This window comes from Elephas maximus, chromosome 15, assembly GCF_024166365.1.
Source record: "Elephas maximus indicus isolate mEleMax1 chromosome 15, mEleMax1 primary haplotype, whole genome shotgun sequence".
Classification (NCBI taxonomy): Eukaryota; Metazoa; Chordata; class Mammalia; order Proboscidea; family Elephantidae; genus Elephas; species Elephas maximus.
The window spans coordinates 22,762,660-22,778,868 of NC_064833.1; the positions used below are offsets into that span (position 1 = coordinate 22,762,660).

At 39.0% G+C, this 16,209-nt stretch overlaps 1 protein-coding gene across 2 annotated transcripts in view; it reads left to right on the forward strand.

The window, feature by feature from the left end:
- Positions 1-231: 231 nt before the first annotated feature.
- The window catches only part of TAF2 (TATA-box binding protein associated factor 2), a 94,018-nt gene continuing 78,040 nt past the window's right edge, over positions 232-16,209 (forward strand). For both annotated transcript variants that reach the window (XM_049853493.1, XM_049853494.1), the window contains exons 1-3: positions 232-604; positions 1,044-1,098; positions 6,829-6,989. In XM_049853493.1, coding sequence (XP_049709450.1) covers positions 522-604; positions 1,044-1,098; positions 6,829-6,989 — 299 coding nt within the window. In that variant the 5' untranslated portion in view covers positions 232-521. The remainder of the gene's footprint in view (positions 605-1,043; positions 1,099-6,828; positions 6,990-16,209) is intronic.

A 16,209-nucleotide genomic window follows, 5' to 3' on the forward strand; every position in this document is an offset into this window, starting at 1 on the left:
TGGGCCTTAATTCTTCTAGATGTAACGCTGTCTCCTCTCCTACCTGCTCTTCTCACGTCACGCACTAAATATGTATCCTCGCTTTTCCAAACGTCAACAAGTCATACCCTCCCAGCGTCTGTGTATGTATGAAAAGTCAAATCTAATATCCACCCGACTCGTATAAGCCCCGCCCACTTTCAGAAGCTTCCGGGTCCCGCCCCTCGGCGGTCCCACTTCCGCTGACGTCGGAGGTCAGAGGCGACAGCAAGATGTCGGGTGACGGTCGCTTTGAGCGGTTGCTAAGAGGAGCATCTCAGTGACAGAAGTTAATCGCAGAGTGATTAGGAGCCCCAAGTCTAGGGAAGCGCGTTTGAGGCGCCGGCCGATCCGAAAGGGCCGGATCTGAGGGCCGAGTGAGCCCCGGCCGCGGGGCGTGACTGTTCAGACCGCGGGAGAGCGAAGAGTGTGAGGTCCCCGAGACCGGTGATGCCAGGCAGCCCCCCGGGAAGTGGGGAATCCAAGGTTCCTGGGACCGCTTCATGCCGCCGACTGGTTTAGAGCCCGCCAGAATGAACAGGAAGAAAGGAGACAAGGGGTTTGAAAGCCCAAGGCCATATAAATTATAAGTATTTTTTTTTTCCCACCTCCCTTCTCTTACTCTTTCTGGCTTTGTTTTCATTAATTAGTTTTTGCGATTGCTTCAAACTGACTTGGTGGGCCTGGGAAACCTTGTGGGAAATCAGATCCACTCACTGTGATGGAAGTGGTGTTTGTAGGGTGGAAATGTTTTGAATGACAGCTTTATTTGGCATATTTAATGGGCTTGGAGGTTAACAAACCTTCTGAAAATGCCAAGCTGTTTCTATCAAAAGAAAGCGACTTCCGTTACTGTTGATAGATTTAAAACAAGCACGCTGTCCCAATTTGTGGAGTTTTAAAGTGAAATATTAAAGTGTAATTTTGAGTTATTTCGGACATAGCCATTATTGATACCTGGATAGAATTATGCTTTCATTTAATAATAGAAGTTATTGTTTCTTTATTTTGTGTTTCTGATATACAACCCATCAGGTGGTCTGCATCAACAACATAAACTTCCAGAGAAAATCTGTTGTGGTAAGTGTATTCTCAACAGTTATAAGCACTAACAAGCCCACTGACTAGAGTACTTAGAAACTTTATCCTTCCAGATAATTGTGTTTCAAGAATAACTAAGAATTAGAATTCAAGTTTGTCTGACTCAAAAGTCTGTGGGCTTTCTACTAGGCTGGACTGCCTCCTCAGTCTTTCCTTCCCTTTTTTTCTATTTCTCAAATAAAATTTTTTCCTCCTAATCTGTTGTGGGAGGTGAAAGTCTGTATTACCGAACATTTTAGAATTGTGCATGGGGGAGAAAAAAAAAAAAAAGCCCAATGTGAGACTTTCCCTATGAAAAAATTGATTATGATTAGTGCGCTCAGTGATTTAACTTGGCTACTAAGAGGCCAGTTTTGTTTTCTGATTCTTGGCTAATTGGTTTAAGTGACATTACTTTGTAGTGAAGTTTTAGATGAAGTGTTTGAAACCTAGTAACTTCACTCTCTCTGTTTAGATGTATGGATTGTTAATATAGCCCTTTCTAGGAAAATCCTTGAAAACCCAGATGTTTAATGTACTCTCTCGGTGGAATTGTATTAAATAGACTAAAAGCATAGTCAGAATTGATTTTTTTTCGAGTGATGGTATCAACTTCTTTGCCAGACTTGTTACTCATGAATGCCTATGTTTACTTAGAATGGGCTGTATAGGTAGAAAAAATGTGACCTTTTCATAAGAATCACAGAATCTTAGATTTATAAGACTAAAAGTTCCGTTTAATCCAACTTCCTTATTTTGGATATTCTTCTGCAATATTCCTCACAGATTCTTTACCTTGTATCACATGGAAGGATAGTTTTAGGTGCATTGTGTTGATAAATTGGGTAGGAAAGGTATGAGAATTAGGGAGCCTAGTTAAGAGGTTATTGCTGATGATCCCTGAATTATGATAATGTTAGTGAAAATAGAAAAGAAGTGGAGTTGATATTATTGACTGATTGTAACAGGCATTTATTGAATGCTTACTACATGTAAGACACTCTTCCAAGGTTGTGTGTGTATTACCTCATTTAATCCTTCCAGTAACCCTCTGAGGTAGGTTCTATTTTATTTTTTGTAAATGAGGTAACTGAAAGAGTGGAGGTTAGACAGTTGTCCTAAGGGTGTAAAGTTAGCCAGTGATGCAGCCATTTTCAATCAAGGATGACCTAAGAGTCATCTGCAACTCCTTTTTTGTCTGTCATTTCCTCTTCCATCCCCTCCATTCTTGGGGGAATGGTAGACAGAAAGGACTTTTATCAGGAATGAAAGAAAGGAGTTGTGGATGGCTTTTAGGTTCCCACTGGGAAAAATGGTTGGATCAGTCAGGGTCCTGGCAGGAAACAAATGGCACACTAATACCAGTTAACTGAGGGAATTAATGAAGGGCCTACGTAGAATAAACAGGGTTAGGAGAAACCAGCAAGAGATGGAGAAGCATCCTGGGCTAGCAACAGTGAGGAACTGTTTCCACTTCTAGGCCTGGAGGAACAAAAGGAGAACCTTTGCTGGGACCTACTATAACTATGGCAAAGGAGAACCTTTGCTGGGACCTACTATAACTATGGCAAAGGGTCACCTTACAGGAGCAATGGCCTTTGGTAGAATGAAGCTGCTGCCTAACTACAGTCTGGCAGAGAGGAAACTTGGGTAATTAATATAAGAAGTTCACCTTCCATCTGCTGTCGGTTTCCTCCTGTTGCCTTCTCTTGGTTAACCGAACTGGAAGCCAGAGGACAAGCACCGGGTTAGTGCTGCTTTTGGGTCATAGAATAGGGTGTAGAGTAAATCAGGAGGGGCAAAAGAAGAATATGCAGAACATCCATCCTGTTTTCCCTGAATTATCTGCTCTTGTCCTTTGTTCTGATAAATAGTGTTCCCAATGCAGGACATACACAGTCCTGTCAGCTGTTGCAGGGGTTGGTAATGGCCAACCACCTGCCTGTTTTTGTAAATAAAGTCTTATTTGAACATAGCCATGCCCATTTGTTTATATATTGTGGCTTCTTTGGAGCTAAAATGGCTGAGTTGAGTAGTTGCAACAGAGATTGTGTGAATACTATCTGGCCCTTTAAAAAAAGAGTTTTCCACCCCCTGAGCTATTGCAGTAGTGTGGGGGAGATGACAATTCAGCCATATTCCCACCTAAAACATTATTAATAAGTGGAGAATTGAGATTCAAACACACATCTGAATGACCTCAAAGTCCAAGCTCTTTCCACTATGCCACAATGTACAAGGCTTTTAAATAATACACAGGAAGTTTGTGGATAACATTCAGCCCAACTGCTCAAAAACCTCAGAATTTCTGCAGCCTCTTCACCCCAACTCCCAAATAAGAGGAGAACCATGCATCCTTCAATTAGACCATCTGCACAGATCTTAGTAAATGAGAGCAGAAGGACCAGAAGCCAAAGATACTGTTGATAGAGGTTCTGTGTTTAAAGGTCTAAACTTTGAGCAATTGTAGGGAGGAAGAACAAAATTCTTCTGTATTACATGACCAATTTAAAAAAACAGGCTTGGATCAACTGAAAGCAAGCAGAACCAAGATAATGTCAGGAGTTAAATAGAATATGTTTCCGAATATTTTAGTGAAGAACAGTGGAGGTTTACAATAGAAATACATGGTAGTTATATTTTGGTATATAACTACCATGTTATATACTGAAATATAACAGTTAATGCATTCATATATGTGAATATGAATACATTAACTGTTTAAATGTTTGGTAAATACAGTTTATTCTAAGATATGTGTTCACTCATTTTCATTTGTTCTTTCTCTTTGGGGTAAGGGGGATGAGAGAGGGGTATCTATAAAGTCCTGGTTAAAACAGTCACTTCAGATAAATCCCAACAGAAAGACTTAAAAATCTTGTTACCAAAATATAGCACCTCTTATTTGTCAGAGCCCTGATGGTACAGTGGTTAGGAGCTTGGCTACGAACCAAAAGGTTGGTAGCTCTAATCCACCAGCCACCTATGAGGCACTTCTACTCTGTCCTGTGGAGTTGCTGTGAGTCAGAACTGACTCGACGGCACCTAACAACAATAATGTAGAAATGGTCCCTAAAGATCTATTTCTGTTTGTGTATGCTAGCTAAGTTTTTATCCCTTTTCTCAGTAAACACTGTGGCTGTGAAAAAGAAAAGATTATGGAAAGTACTGCCAAGAGTTAGCTTCATGGGTGGGACATAAGAACAGGATTTGACTTTCTAAACTAAGGTTAACAATAAGGGTAATGAATGGAGTACATTTCACATATCATCAGATATCTGATACCTTAGATCCCTAATCTGTACCTGCCTCAAATGTTCAGATCCCTTAGCCTCCACAAACCTCCTAATCCCTGTCATCACTGGCATAACTGCATGCCCCGCAGGTCATCTGACCTCTCCTCATTCATATCTACTCCTTGCTTCTTGCTCTTTGTTCCCTACCCCCGTCTTCACAGCTGAAGAGCCCCCCCATGTCATTCTAAATAACCTCACCTGAATCTTCCAACATTTTCAGAAAAACCCTTTCCACCTTCTAGCCTTAATTGAACTCTCTTGAATCCCCCTTGTCTAGAAGCTTCTTATTCTTCCATTTACCCTAAATTACAGTGGGGGAAACAGCTCTTAGTTTCCATTATACTTGTAGGCCATTTACAGGATTTTATATAACATACTAGATACCTTCATAAGTTATCCCTAATCATCACAACTCTAAGAGATACATACTACTTTTTACTGGTGGATTTGAAGTGCCAACCTTTTCATTAGCAGCTGATCTCTTAACCACAGTGCCACCAGGGCTCTACAGATGAGTTAACAATTAGGCTGAGAACATTATATTATTAATAAATGGAGAATTGAAATTCAGACCCACATCTAAATGACCCCAAAGTCCGTGATCTTTCCCCTATGCCATAATGTGGAAAACTTTAAAATAATATGCATGAAGTTTTTGGGTAACACTCAACCCAGCTACTGAAAAGCCTAGGGATTCTGCAACCTCTTCACCCCAACTCCCAAATAAGAGGAGAGCCACGCATCCTTCAATGAGAGCATCTGCACAGATGGTTTCAATTTAAACTGTCTTGGTTAGATACCTTTTTCCTGTGTCATTTGACATTTACAAAGTGCCTCCTATGTCTCATTTGGGCAACTGGGCAGAGTAGAACTGCCCCATAAGGTTTCCAAGGAATGGCTGGTGGATTCAAACTGCCAACTTTTTGGTTAGCAGCCAAGCTCTTAACCATTGTGCCCCCAGGGCTCCAAAATCTGATTTGTGCACTTATTATTTCACTGAAATGGCTACTTGGCCCTCCATCCAATACATCAGTCATTCTGCTGAAATTGCTCTTGCTGTGGTCACTAATGATATATGGCATACAGTCGTGCTCATCAAATAGTAGCCATTTTAATTGTTATAATTCAGTACTGCCTGAATTTTATCTCGGCTATTTCTATTGCAGCCTCTGAAATTTTCCTCTATACTTTGCAGCTTCTGAGATGCTATTTCATGCCTCCCATAGTTTGTGTTTGAGTTCATCAGTTTTCAACTCAGGATATTAAAATCACTGGACATACATTTCACGTTTCATCTATCTGTCTTTACCATTTGGTTCAACACAAGAGGGTTTTGGGAGGCTGGTGCATTTGGCTGTCTCTCACGTTTTAGATACATGCTTTGGATAGATTACACATCACCCAGCTAACTTGTAATGGTCTCCTGTGAACTAACCAACAACCAGCCAACCAACCCGTTGCCATGGACTGAGTGATGTGAAATCACCCACTACTGTGAAGCTTCTGCTGCCCCTGGAGGCAGTAGGACTACCTACTTGCCTGAGTATCTTTTGCCACTTCATATGGCCTGATTTAGCGTTCACAGGCAGAGACTCATAGTTATTAGCTACGGTAGTATACTTTTTGCCCCATTTTTTAAAAAAAATTTTGTTGTTGAGAATATTAAAAAAAAAAGATTTTTTTTTTTTTTTTTAGAATATACACAGCAAAAATATACCAATTCAACGGTTTCTACATGTACAGTTTAGTGACACAGATTACATTTTTCAAGTTGTGCAACCATTCTCACCCTCCTTTTCTGAGTTGTTCGTCCTCCGTTAACATAAACTCGTCGCACCCTAAGATTCCTGTGATCTTTCGAGTTCCTGTTGTCAATTTGATCCCATATAGATAGTTCTTAAAAGAGCATAGTGCTCAAGGCAGACCTTAATCTAAACTATTCTTTGGTTTTAAGAAGACTTCAGGGGGTATTTTTGGTTTAAGGTTTAAAGATTGTCTTAGGGCAATAGTTTCAGGGGTTCATCTACCCTCTATGGCTCCAGGGATGTGTGATGTTCTTTTACTCACCAGCCTCCTAGTTTTGGTTCTCTTTCTGCTCTGTCATTGTTTTTTTTCCTTTTGTGTTTGAGTGCCAGTCTGTCTAGAAATTCTTGTAACAGAGAGTAGTGAGTTCTTGTACCTTTTTTCTAGCAGAAAGCCTAATTTTCATTGATTGTGAACGTGAATCACCAGAATGATAAAGTATGTGTAAATCGTCCCCATTTAGTCACCAGGACAACCATGTCTGAAATTAAGATACTTGGAGAGCAATTGTGTGTGTCTATTTGGGATTCTGTTTCTGGAATGTAGTATCTGAGTAGTAGGAATCAAGGAAGTATGTTCCCAAACAGACCAGTCTTAAATATAATGAAGTTGTTATTCTTTATCTTTACAGGGATTTGTAGAACTGACTATATTTCCCACAGTTGCAAACTTGAATAGAATCAAGTTGAACAGCAAACAGTGCAGAATATACCGAGTAAGGGTCAACGACTTAGAGGCTGCCTTTATTTATAATGATCCAACCTTGGAAGTTTGCCACAATGAATCAAAACAGTAAGTTATGTATTTTAAAAGTCAGAGTTTCTAACAATTATGCTTTTCTTATATGATTGGAGTGATTTTTCTGAACAGATTTTTCTTAGATATTGTTAGACTCTGGATCCCATTTTTTTTTCCTCCTAATTATTACTTCTCTTCCTTTTTACCACTCTCCATATTTGGTTCAAGAGATTTTGCCTGCTCTGCCCAACATAGTAGGTTATAAAGTTTTCCTTCCTCAGACTATAGTTTTAAAGAAGGGCTGTCTGGGAACTTAAAATAAATCTTCTTAGCCACGTCTCTTAATCCTTTTTAAAATATTTACTTCATAAATATTAAAAATAATTTTCAGTTTGTTCGGGGCATGCACATGGAGGTCAAGGTTCCGCGAGGCTCATAGGAGCCCACCCTGCAGGTGGACACCCTGCAGGTGGACACCCTGCAGAACCAGAGCAAGAGAGGGTTCTGCCCAATGTCCCTGGGGGAAGGAAGCGAGGCCGCATCTAGGGCCTGGCCTAATCAGTGCAGGGGTCTATAGAGGACTGTCAGATAGTACCAGGGTGTGCTGGGCTTCCCGAGAGTGCCCTGAGTCTTAGGTCAGCTTCCTCCTTCTCGTGAAAAGGCTGGAAGCTCTCAAAGAGGACCCTGAAGTGACCCAAACAAGTAAATATACAGACACTAATGTTCATTAGTGGTTACCAGAGCTTGAGGGGAGGGGATTCACCTTCTAAATAGTAGACAATTGTTATGTTTGGTGACTAGAAAGGAAATACTGAATAATGGTGAAGTATACATAGCTTGGGGAAGATAAACAATGTCATCATAATCTGATGGTGATCATAATCTGTAGACCAGAGACTGCTTTAAAATAATCTGTTAAAATGAGTCTCATCTAATATCTTCACTTTAAATAAATATTGTGTCTACTGAACGAACCTCTGATTTTTATCATTAAATATACGTATATGGTTGCGATCCAAAACCAAACCAAAGCCACTACTGTTGAATCAATTCCAACCCGTAGCAACCCTATAGGACAGAGTAGAACTGCCCCATAGGGATTCCAAGGCTGTAAATCTTTATGGAAGCAAACTGCCACATTTTTCTCTTGTGAAGCGGCTGGTGGGTTCCAACCACCAACCTTTTGGTTAACAGCCAAGCTCTTTAGCCACTGTGCCACCAGGGCTCCTTATGGTTGTGATCAATTCTGCTTTTTTCACTTAATGCCTTGTTTTTGCTTTTTCGTGTATGTATGTAGGCTTCGCTTTTATCTTTTTTATGGTCACGTAATACGCAGTTTACTCAGTATACTGTACTTTCCGTGACTGTTCTCCAGTTGTTTGATGTGTGTATAGTTTCCACCTTTTGTGATCATAAATAATGTCGAGTGAACATTTTGGTACAGATAATTTTTTTTTTCCTTTGAATTCTTCCTTTAGGCAAATAGAATTACTCATCATTCTTATGACTCTTCTTAATACCTTCCTTGATTGTGCCCCAGTAAGATTTATACTAATTTAAATATTATCAACTGCATTTGAGGACACACAGAACCCTGGCGGCTTAGCGGTTAAGAACTCAGCTACTAACCAAAAAGTCGACAGTCCAAATCCACCAGCCACTCTTTGGAAACTCTATTGGGCAGTTGTATTCTGTCCTGTAGGGTCGCTATGAGTCGGAATCAACTCGATGGCAACGGGTCTTTTACAGTTCTATTGCAAAGCTTTGGTAGCATTGAGTTATGTAACTTCTTTATTATTGATGTTTTGAGGTAGGATACCAAAACTTCATGATAAACTGTTTTCTAGTCAAGACAGCACATTAAAGTGTTTTATGCTTTGTTGTCGGGAGCCATTGAGTTGATTCTAACTCTTAGCCATCCAATAGGACAGAGCAGAACTGTCCTCATAGGATTTCCTCAGCTGTAATCTTTATGGGAGCAGATTGCCAGGTCTTTTCATCTGAGGAACTGCTGGGTGGGTTTGAACCACTGACTTTTAGGTTGGCAGCTGAGTGCTTAACCATTGTGCCATCAGGGCTCCTTATTAACTAGTCTAAAAAAAGAAAATCCAAACCCACTGCCATCGAGTCGATTCCGACTCATAGCGACCCTATAGGACAGAGTAGAACTGCCCCATAGAGTTTCCAAGCAGCGCCTGGTGGATTCAGACTGCCGACCTTTTGGTTAAAAGCCGTAGCACTTAACCACTATGCCACCAGGGTTTCCATTAACTAGTCTATATAGGTAACCTTGTCTTAAGGTAGCAGTTTCAAACTGTGATCTTTAGACACGTAGCATCAATGTCACCTGGGAACTTGTGCAAGTTCCCAGGCATCGTCTCAGACCTACCGAATCAGAGACTCTGGCCTGGGGGCCGGCAATTTGTATTTTAACAAGCCTGCAGGCGATTCTAATATAGGCTAAAGCTTGATAGCCTTGCGATCTTGATGATCTTTAAAGGAGATGACATTAGTTATTTTTGCTGATGTTCGTTTACTCTCTGATTTGTTCAAAAAAAGGATTTGAGGATAGTTTAAGAATTTTGTTAGACAACAGTTTTAAAAAGTAGCTAATGAAATTAGCACGAAGTGTAAACTCGTATAGGATGGGGGTACACGCTATTAAATTACTGCACAATTACTAGTGGGCAACTGTAGTTTCGGTTCTGATATTTCTAGTTGCCATAACAAAGAGGGAAACACTATCTTATTTGTAAGATTCACAACGCTCACAAGACACAAACGTAACAATTGTCCAGGAGATGTACTGCTTTCATTAGCAATTAGATGTGAAAAGTATCTCAGTGGATATTATTTTTAAAGAGAATTTTGGGAAAGGCAGATAGTTAAGGTCTTTAGCATGTTTGCAGACACTTCTGTAATCTTTCTTGTTTCTAAAATAATGTTCCTTTTTAAATGAATTAATAAAGGCTCCCATAAAGCTAAAACAGATAATTCAGTAGAGCAGTTTTAAAATGAAAAGTAAAACAACTCAATGGATGAAATTGGATCTTTAATACATACAAGAAAGTCCTAACACTCAAGTAATATTCCACTTCATCACATTTTCTTCTTATTTGTTTTAAAGTTAAGGTGCCAGGCCCTACTATTTTTGATAGAAAGAATATACTTACTTTGATTCAGATTCAGCAAGTTTGAACCATAGGGAGCTGTAAGAAAAGAAAACTTTAGATAAGAGACTAAAAGACATTACTACTTATTGTATCCAACTAAATGTTAGCTGACTTTCTAAATTAACTTGTACTAACTATGAGTTGGAATCAAATCGAAGGCAGTGAGTAACAATGAAAAACCCAGTTAGTTATGTAACATCTATAGGCTTCTCATTTTATTTTGGTTTATTGTCTGTCAGTAAAATAATTTCAGCATTTGATGTTTCTCCACATGTATTTTCTATTCGAATCTTAGGTGTTGTTAATAGATTATACTTTGCCGGGGCCTATGGCTCTTCACATTTTATTTTTATTTTTTGCTACAATTTTCTCTTCTTAGAATAAAATAAATGTGGACTTTGCCAGAGAAACTGCACCTTTGGATGGGTGGCCTACCATGGCTAACATTTCTTTCCTGTTTGTTTCTTTCCCTTCCCTGAATATGCTTTGTCCTTTAAGAAGATCTTCTTAAATTTTGTTTGAGAAGTCTCTTGCCTTCGTCCACCATAGAGTGGTAGTGCAATTGAAGCTATTGTTAGTGATAAATGAAGTAGCTATCCACTTCAGGGTAATTAAAAGAAATCTCTTTTTTTTTTTTTTTTTTCAGATTTTCTAGGTCCTGTATTTTAATGTAGACTTTGGTACAGGGCTTTTAAATTTTGTTGTTTTATTAGTGTCACAGAGCCCTGGTGGCACAGTGGTTAAGAGCTCAGGCTGGTAACCAAAAGGTCAGCAGTTTGAATCCACCAGCTGCTCCTTGGAAACCCTATGGGGCAGTTCTACTCTGTCCTATAGTGTTGCTATGAGTTGGAATTGATTCGATAGTGTTATGGATTGAATTGTGTCACCCTGAAATGTGTGTCAACTTGGCTAGGCCACGATTCCCAGTACTTTGTGATTGTCCATCATTTTGTCATCTGATGTGATTTTCCCTTGTGCTGTAAATTCTGCCTCTGTGATGGTAATGAGACAGGATTAGAGACAGTTATGTTAATGAGGCAAGACTCAATCTACAAGATTAGTTTGTGTCTTAAATCAGTCTCTGAGATATAAAAGAGAAAAGTCAGTTGAGATATAGGAGGACCTCAGACCACCAACAAACAAGAGCCAGGAGAATAGCTCGTCCTTTGGACCTCGGGTCTCTGTGCTGAGAAGCTCCTCAGCCAGGGAAGATTGATGACAAGGACCTTTCCACAGAGCCAGCAAAGAGAGAAAGCCTTCCCCTGAAGCTGGCAAACTAAGTTCGGGTTTCTAGCCTCCTGGACTGTGAAAGAATAAATTTCTGCTTGTTAAAGCCATCTACTTGTGATATTTCTGTTATAGCAGCACTAGATGACCAAGACAGATGGCAACGGGTTTGGTTTTTTGTTTATTACTATCATGTAATGTTATTTGTTGCTAGGTGCTGTTGAATTGATTCTGGCTCATAGCGACCCTGTGTGCAACAGAACGAAACACTGCCCAGTCCTGAGCCATCCTCACAGTTTTTGTTGTGATTGAGCCCATTGTTGTAGCCACTGTGTCAGTCCATCTCGTTGAGGGTCTTCTTCTTTTTCCCTGACCATCTACTTTACCAAGCATAATGTCCTTCTCTAGGGACTGATCCCTCCTTATAACATGCCCAAAGTATGTGAGACGTAGTCTTGCCATCCATGCTTCTAAGGAGGATTCTGGTTGAACTTCACCCAAGATGTGTCATGTAATAGAAGTCGTTAATTCCCTCATTAATTATGGTTAAGTAATTAAAAAACAAACCAAACCCATTGCCATCAAGTCAATTCCAACTCGTAATGACCCTGTAGGACAGAGTAGAGCTGCCCAACAGTGTTTGCAAGGAGCGGTTGGTGGATTCAAACTGCCTACCTTTTGGTTAATAGCCGAGCTCTTAACAGCTATGCTGTTAGGGCTCCTTAAGTAATATAGTTTTATATTTTAACTCACTCATAGTGCCTCACTGCCAGTTGTTTTAGTAGTGTTGCTTGGAACTCTGCAAACTTGGGGTTGCCATGAGACGAAATCAACATGATGGCAACTAACAACAGAGTTGGAGGAACATTAGCGTTGATTTTGTTTAAAATTCAACAGAGATTTTTTCTGTAATATCCCACCTTCTGCTTTATGTTTTTGTCTCTGAAGAGCTCACTATATTTTATTTAAAAATTCTTTTTTATTGTACTTTAGGTGAAGGTTTACAGAAGAAACTATTTTCTCGTTAAGCAGTTAGTACACATGTTGTTTTATGACGTTGGTTAACAACTGCACAACATGTCAGCACTCCCTTCTTGACCTTGGGTTCCCTCTTAGCAGCTTTTCTGTCCCCTCCTGCCTTCTAGTCCTGGCCCCTGGGCTGGTGTGCCCCTTTAGTCTGAAGGGTGAACCTTGGGAGTGACTTACTGCTGAGCTAAAAGGATGTCTGGGGGCCATACTCTCAGGGTTTCTCCAGTCTCTGTCAGGCCAGTAAGTCTGGTTTTTTTTTGTGAGTTAGGATTTAGTTCTGCATTTTTCTCCAGCTCTCCCTGGGACCCTCTATTATGATCCCTGTCAGAGCAGTCAGTCAGTGGTGGTAGCCATCTAGCTATAATGGACTTAGTCTGGTGGAGGTGAGCTCACTGTATTTTAATGTACTTCTTTCAGTATTTCTAAATGCTAGGAAGTTCTTTATTAAATGGAACTGTCTGCCTTGCTGTAATATTCATCAGCTTATCCTAATTAAATAAATACTGTTTCCCCCTAAGTTTTCATTTCTCCAGACTACAGAATCTCAATAGTCTCAACCATTCCTCATGTGAAACTGATACCAAATTTGTCACCATCCTCTTTGCCCTTCTCTGGATATGCTCTCGTTTGGCATTATATTTTCTTAAATGTAGTAATTCTAGAACTAGGTATGGTTCTTCTCTTTGGACTAATTGATACTTACTTTGCAGCAGAGCCATTTTTTTTTTTTTTCCCCGTTTTCTAGTATATAGTAATTTCTGTTGTTGTTAGGTGTTATTGAGTTGATTCTGACTCATAGTAACCCTACAGGACAGAGTAGATTTGCCCAATAGAGCTTCCTGGGCTGTAGTCTTTATGGGAGCAGATCACCAGGTCTTTTCTTCTGCGGAATCTTTGGGTAAGTTCAAACCGCCAGCCTTTTGGTTAGAAAGCAAGTAGTTAACCAGTTCACCACCAGGGCTCCTGATGTTATTTTTAGCGGCTTGAAATTTATTAGCATTTAAAAAATGGCTGCTTTGCATAGTGGCTCAAATTTTCATAGAAAAACCTCTTAAGGAAGATATTCTCCATAGAACCTTGTTTCATGGTAACAGGTCAAATTTTGTTTCATTATTTTTAAAAATACATCTTTATTATAATTTTAGCATTGATTCTTTCTCTGGAAAATGAATTTTTCTGTTAGCTGGCCTTTTTTTTCTTCTGTATTTAAATTATCAAGATTAAAAATAGAAGAAAAACCAAGGATTGAGGACAGAGAGTATCTAGACCTCTCAAATGCCGCTGCTGGGAGTATAAATTGAAGCTGAGTATATGCATACTCTCTTATTTAGCAGTCTCACTTCTAAGTATATCCCCAACAGAAATACATTCATATGTTAACTAAAAAATACGTGAAAAGATGTTCATAGTGGTAATATTCGTAATAGTCAGAAACTGGCATTACCTGAATGCCCATCAATGGTAGAATGGTAAAATAGGTTGTGGTATATTCTTATATTACAGAATTCTAAACAGCAGTGAGAATGATGGGTGGTGCTTAGTGACTGAAAGAGGGCACAAGAGAGCTTCTAGAAAGCTGGTGACTTTCTGTTCTTGCTCAGCATGCTGGCTTACTTGGGTTTATTGCTTGTGAAAACTCATTGAGCTGTGTACTTAGGGTATGTATACTTTTCTGATGTATATTATACTTGCATAAGAATTTTTTTTTAAGTAGAAGAAAAGTTTACCAATAACTGAAACATAAGCTTTGCAGAATCTGCACTTACAGTTTTAAGCCAATGTTCTTTATTTGAGAAGGAATTAACATGTTATTTCAATTTAATATGAATATATATAATAGGTTCTTGGAAAAATTCTTTTGATTACCTTATTAGCTTTTCAGTATTTCCCTACATCATTACTTGTCTTTAACTTTGTTCCCGAGGGAAGACTGGGGTTTGGGGATGGTGGTGGTTTGTTAGAGGGCAAGAACACATTAATATTTTGCAGTCATTATTCTGCAAATTGAAAACATTTATTATAATCTTGCCCTGTATTTTTTGGCTTTTATGAGGTTATTATGAAAGGAAACATATTTGATTCATATACTGAAATCTAAACCATCAGAAGATTGTTCCTTATAACTACTTCCCAATAGATTCCATTTATACTGACTCACCTATTTTATTTGGACCACTTTACCTTTTCTCAGGAAATGAGATTGAGAATAATTTCCCATAAAAAATGAAGCCCTCTAATATGGAATATTTAAAATTTTCTTTTTATACATTTTGTTTTTGAATTTCACTGATAACTGAAGGGGAAATACAAGTTCTGCAACCATCTTTCAAATTTCTTGTTTTTAAAACTTATTGAAAAGAAATTATGTAGATACCTAAAATAGATGTCTTTAAAATTAGGTGGTGTCTTGGTTATCTAGTGCTGCTATAACAGAAATACCACGAGTGGATGGCTTTAACAGAGAGAAATTTATTTCCTCACGGTAAAGTAGGCTAAAAGTCCAAATTCCGGGCGACAGCTCTACGGGAAGCCCTTCTCTCTCTGTCAGTTCCAGAGTAAGGTCTTTGTCCTCAGTCTTTCCTGGTTGAGGAGCTTCTCAGGCACAGGGACCCCAGGTCCAAAGGATGCACTCTGCCCCCGGTGCTGCTTTCTTGGTGGTATGAGGTCCCCAACTTTCTGCTTGCTTCCCTTTCCTTTAAGAGATAAAAGGTAGTGCAGTCCACACCTCAGGGAAAATCCTTTTACATTGGATCAGGGATGTGGCCTGAGCCAAGGGTGTTACATCCTACCTTAATCCTCTAGCCGCAGGCAGAGATTATGGTTTATAATACATGGGAAATTTACAAAATGGAGGACAACCACACATGGCCTAACCAAGTTGACACATATTTTTGGGGGACACAGTTCAATCCTTTACGGGTGGTGTGTTAACTAAGTGCTGCTGAGAATGTGGAACAGCTGGTACTCTTATATATTGCTGATGGAAATGCAAAACGGTACAGCCATTATGGAAAACATTTTGGCAGTTTCTTATGAAGCTAAACATATATATATATATACATATACATATACATTACATGTACATATACATATATATGTACACTTAACCATATGACTCAGCAGTCCCACTCTTGGTTATTTATCCTACAGAAATGAAAACTTATGTTCACACAAAAACCTGTACACAAATATTCATAGCAGCTTTATTTGTGATAGCCAAATGCAGGAAACAACCCAAACGTTCTTCAACAAATGAATGGATAAGCAAATAATGGGGCATCTATACAATGGAATACTACTTAGCAGTAAAAAGAAACAAACTATTGATACATGCAACAACTTCGATGAATTTCAAAGACATGTTGAGTGAGACAAGCCAGTTCCAAAAGGTTACATACTGTATGATTCCATTTATTTGACACAAGGCATATCATGACGGACTTTTTGAAGATGGTGAACTGTTCTGTATCCTGATTCTGGTGGTGTTACAGAAATATAGAACTGTACATAAAAAGAAAAAAAAGTCAGTTTTTGGTATGATTTTACAAAAATAGGTGGTATATTAAAACATGGTTGTTTTTGTTATCCGTGGGCTTTACATCTTTTATTTCACATATTTATCTAATAGAAATTGTTAAATATATTGAGAAGTCTATTTAACTCCTTTCTGAACCTTATGTTCTGTAGTTGTTGGCCTAAATGATTGTTAAAACCATAGTTCTATTACGTCCTTCCAACATGGTGGGGAGATGTAAATGGAGAAGGAATGGCTTCTGTCAGGTTAAGGGTGTATAACTTCTTTAATGGCTTTTCCCATTTTGTTTTCTCTTTAATCACTCTGTAGG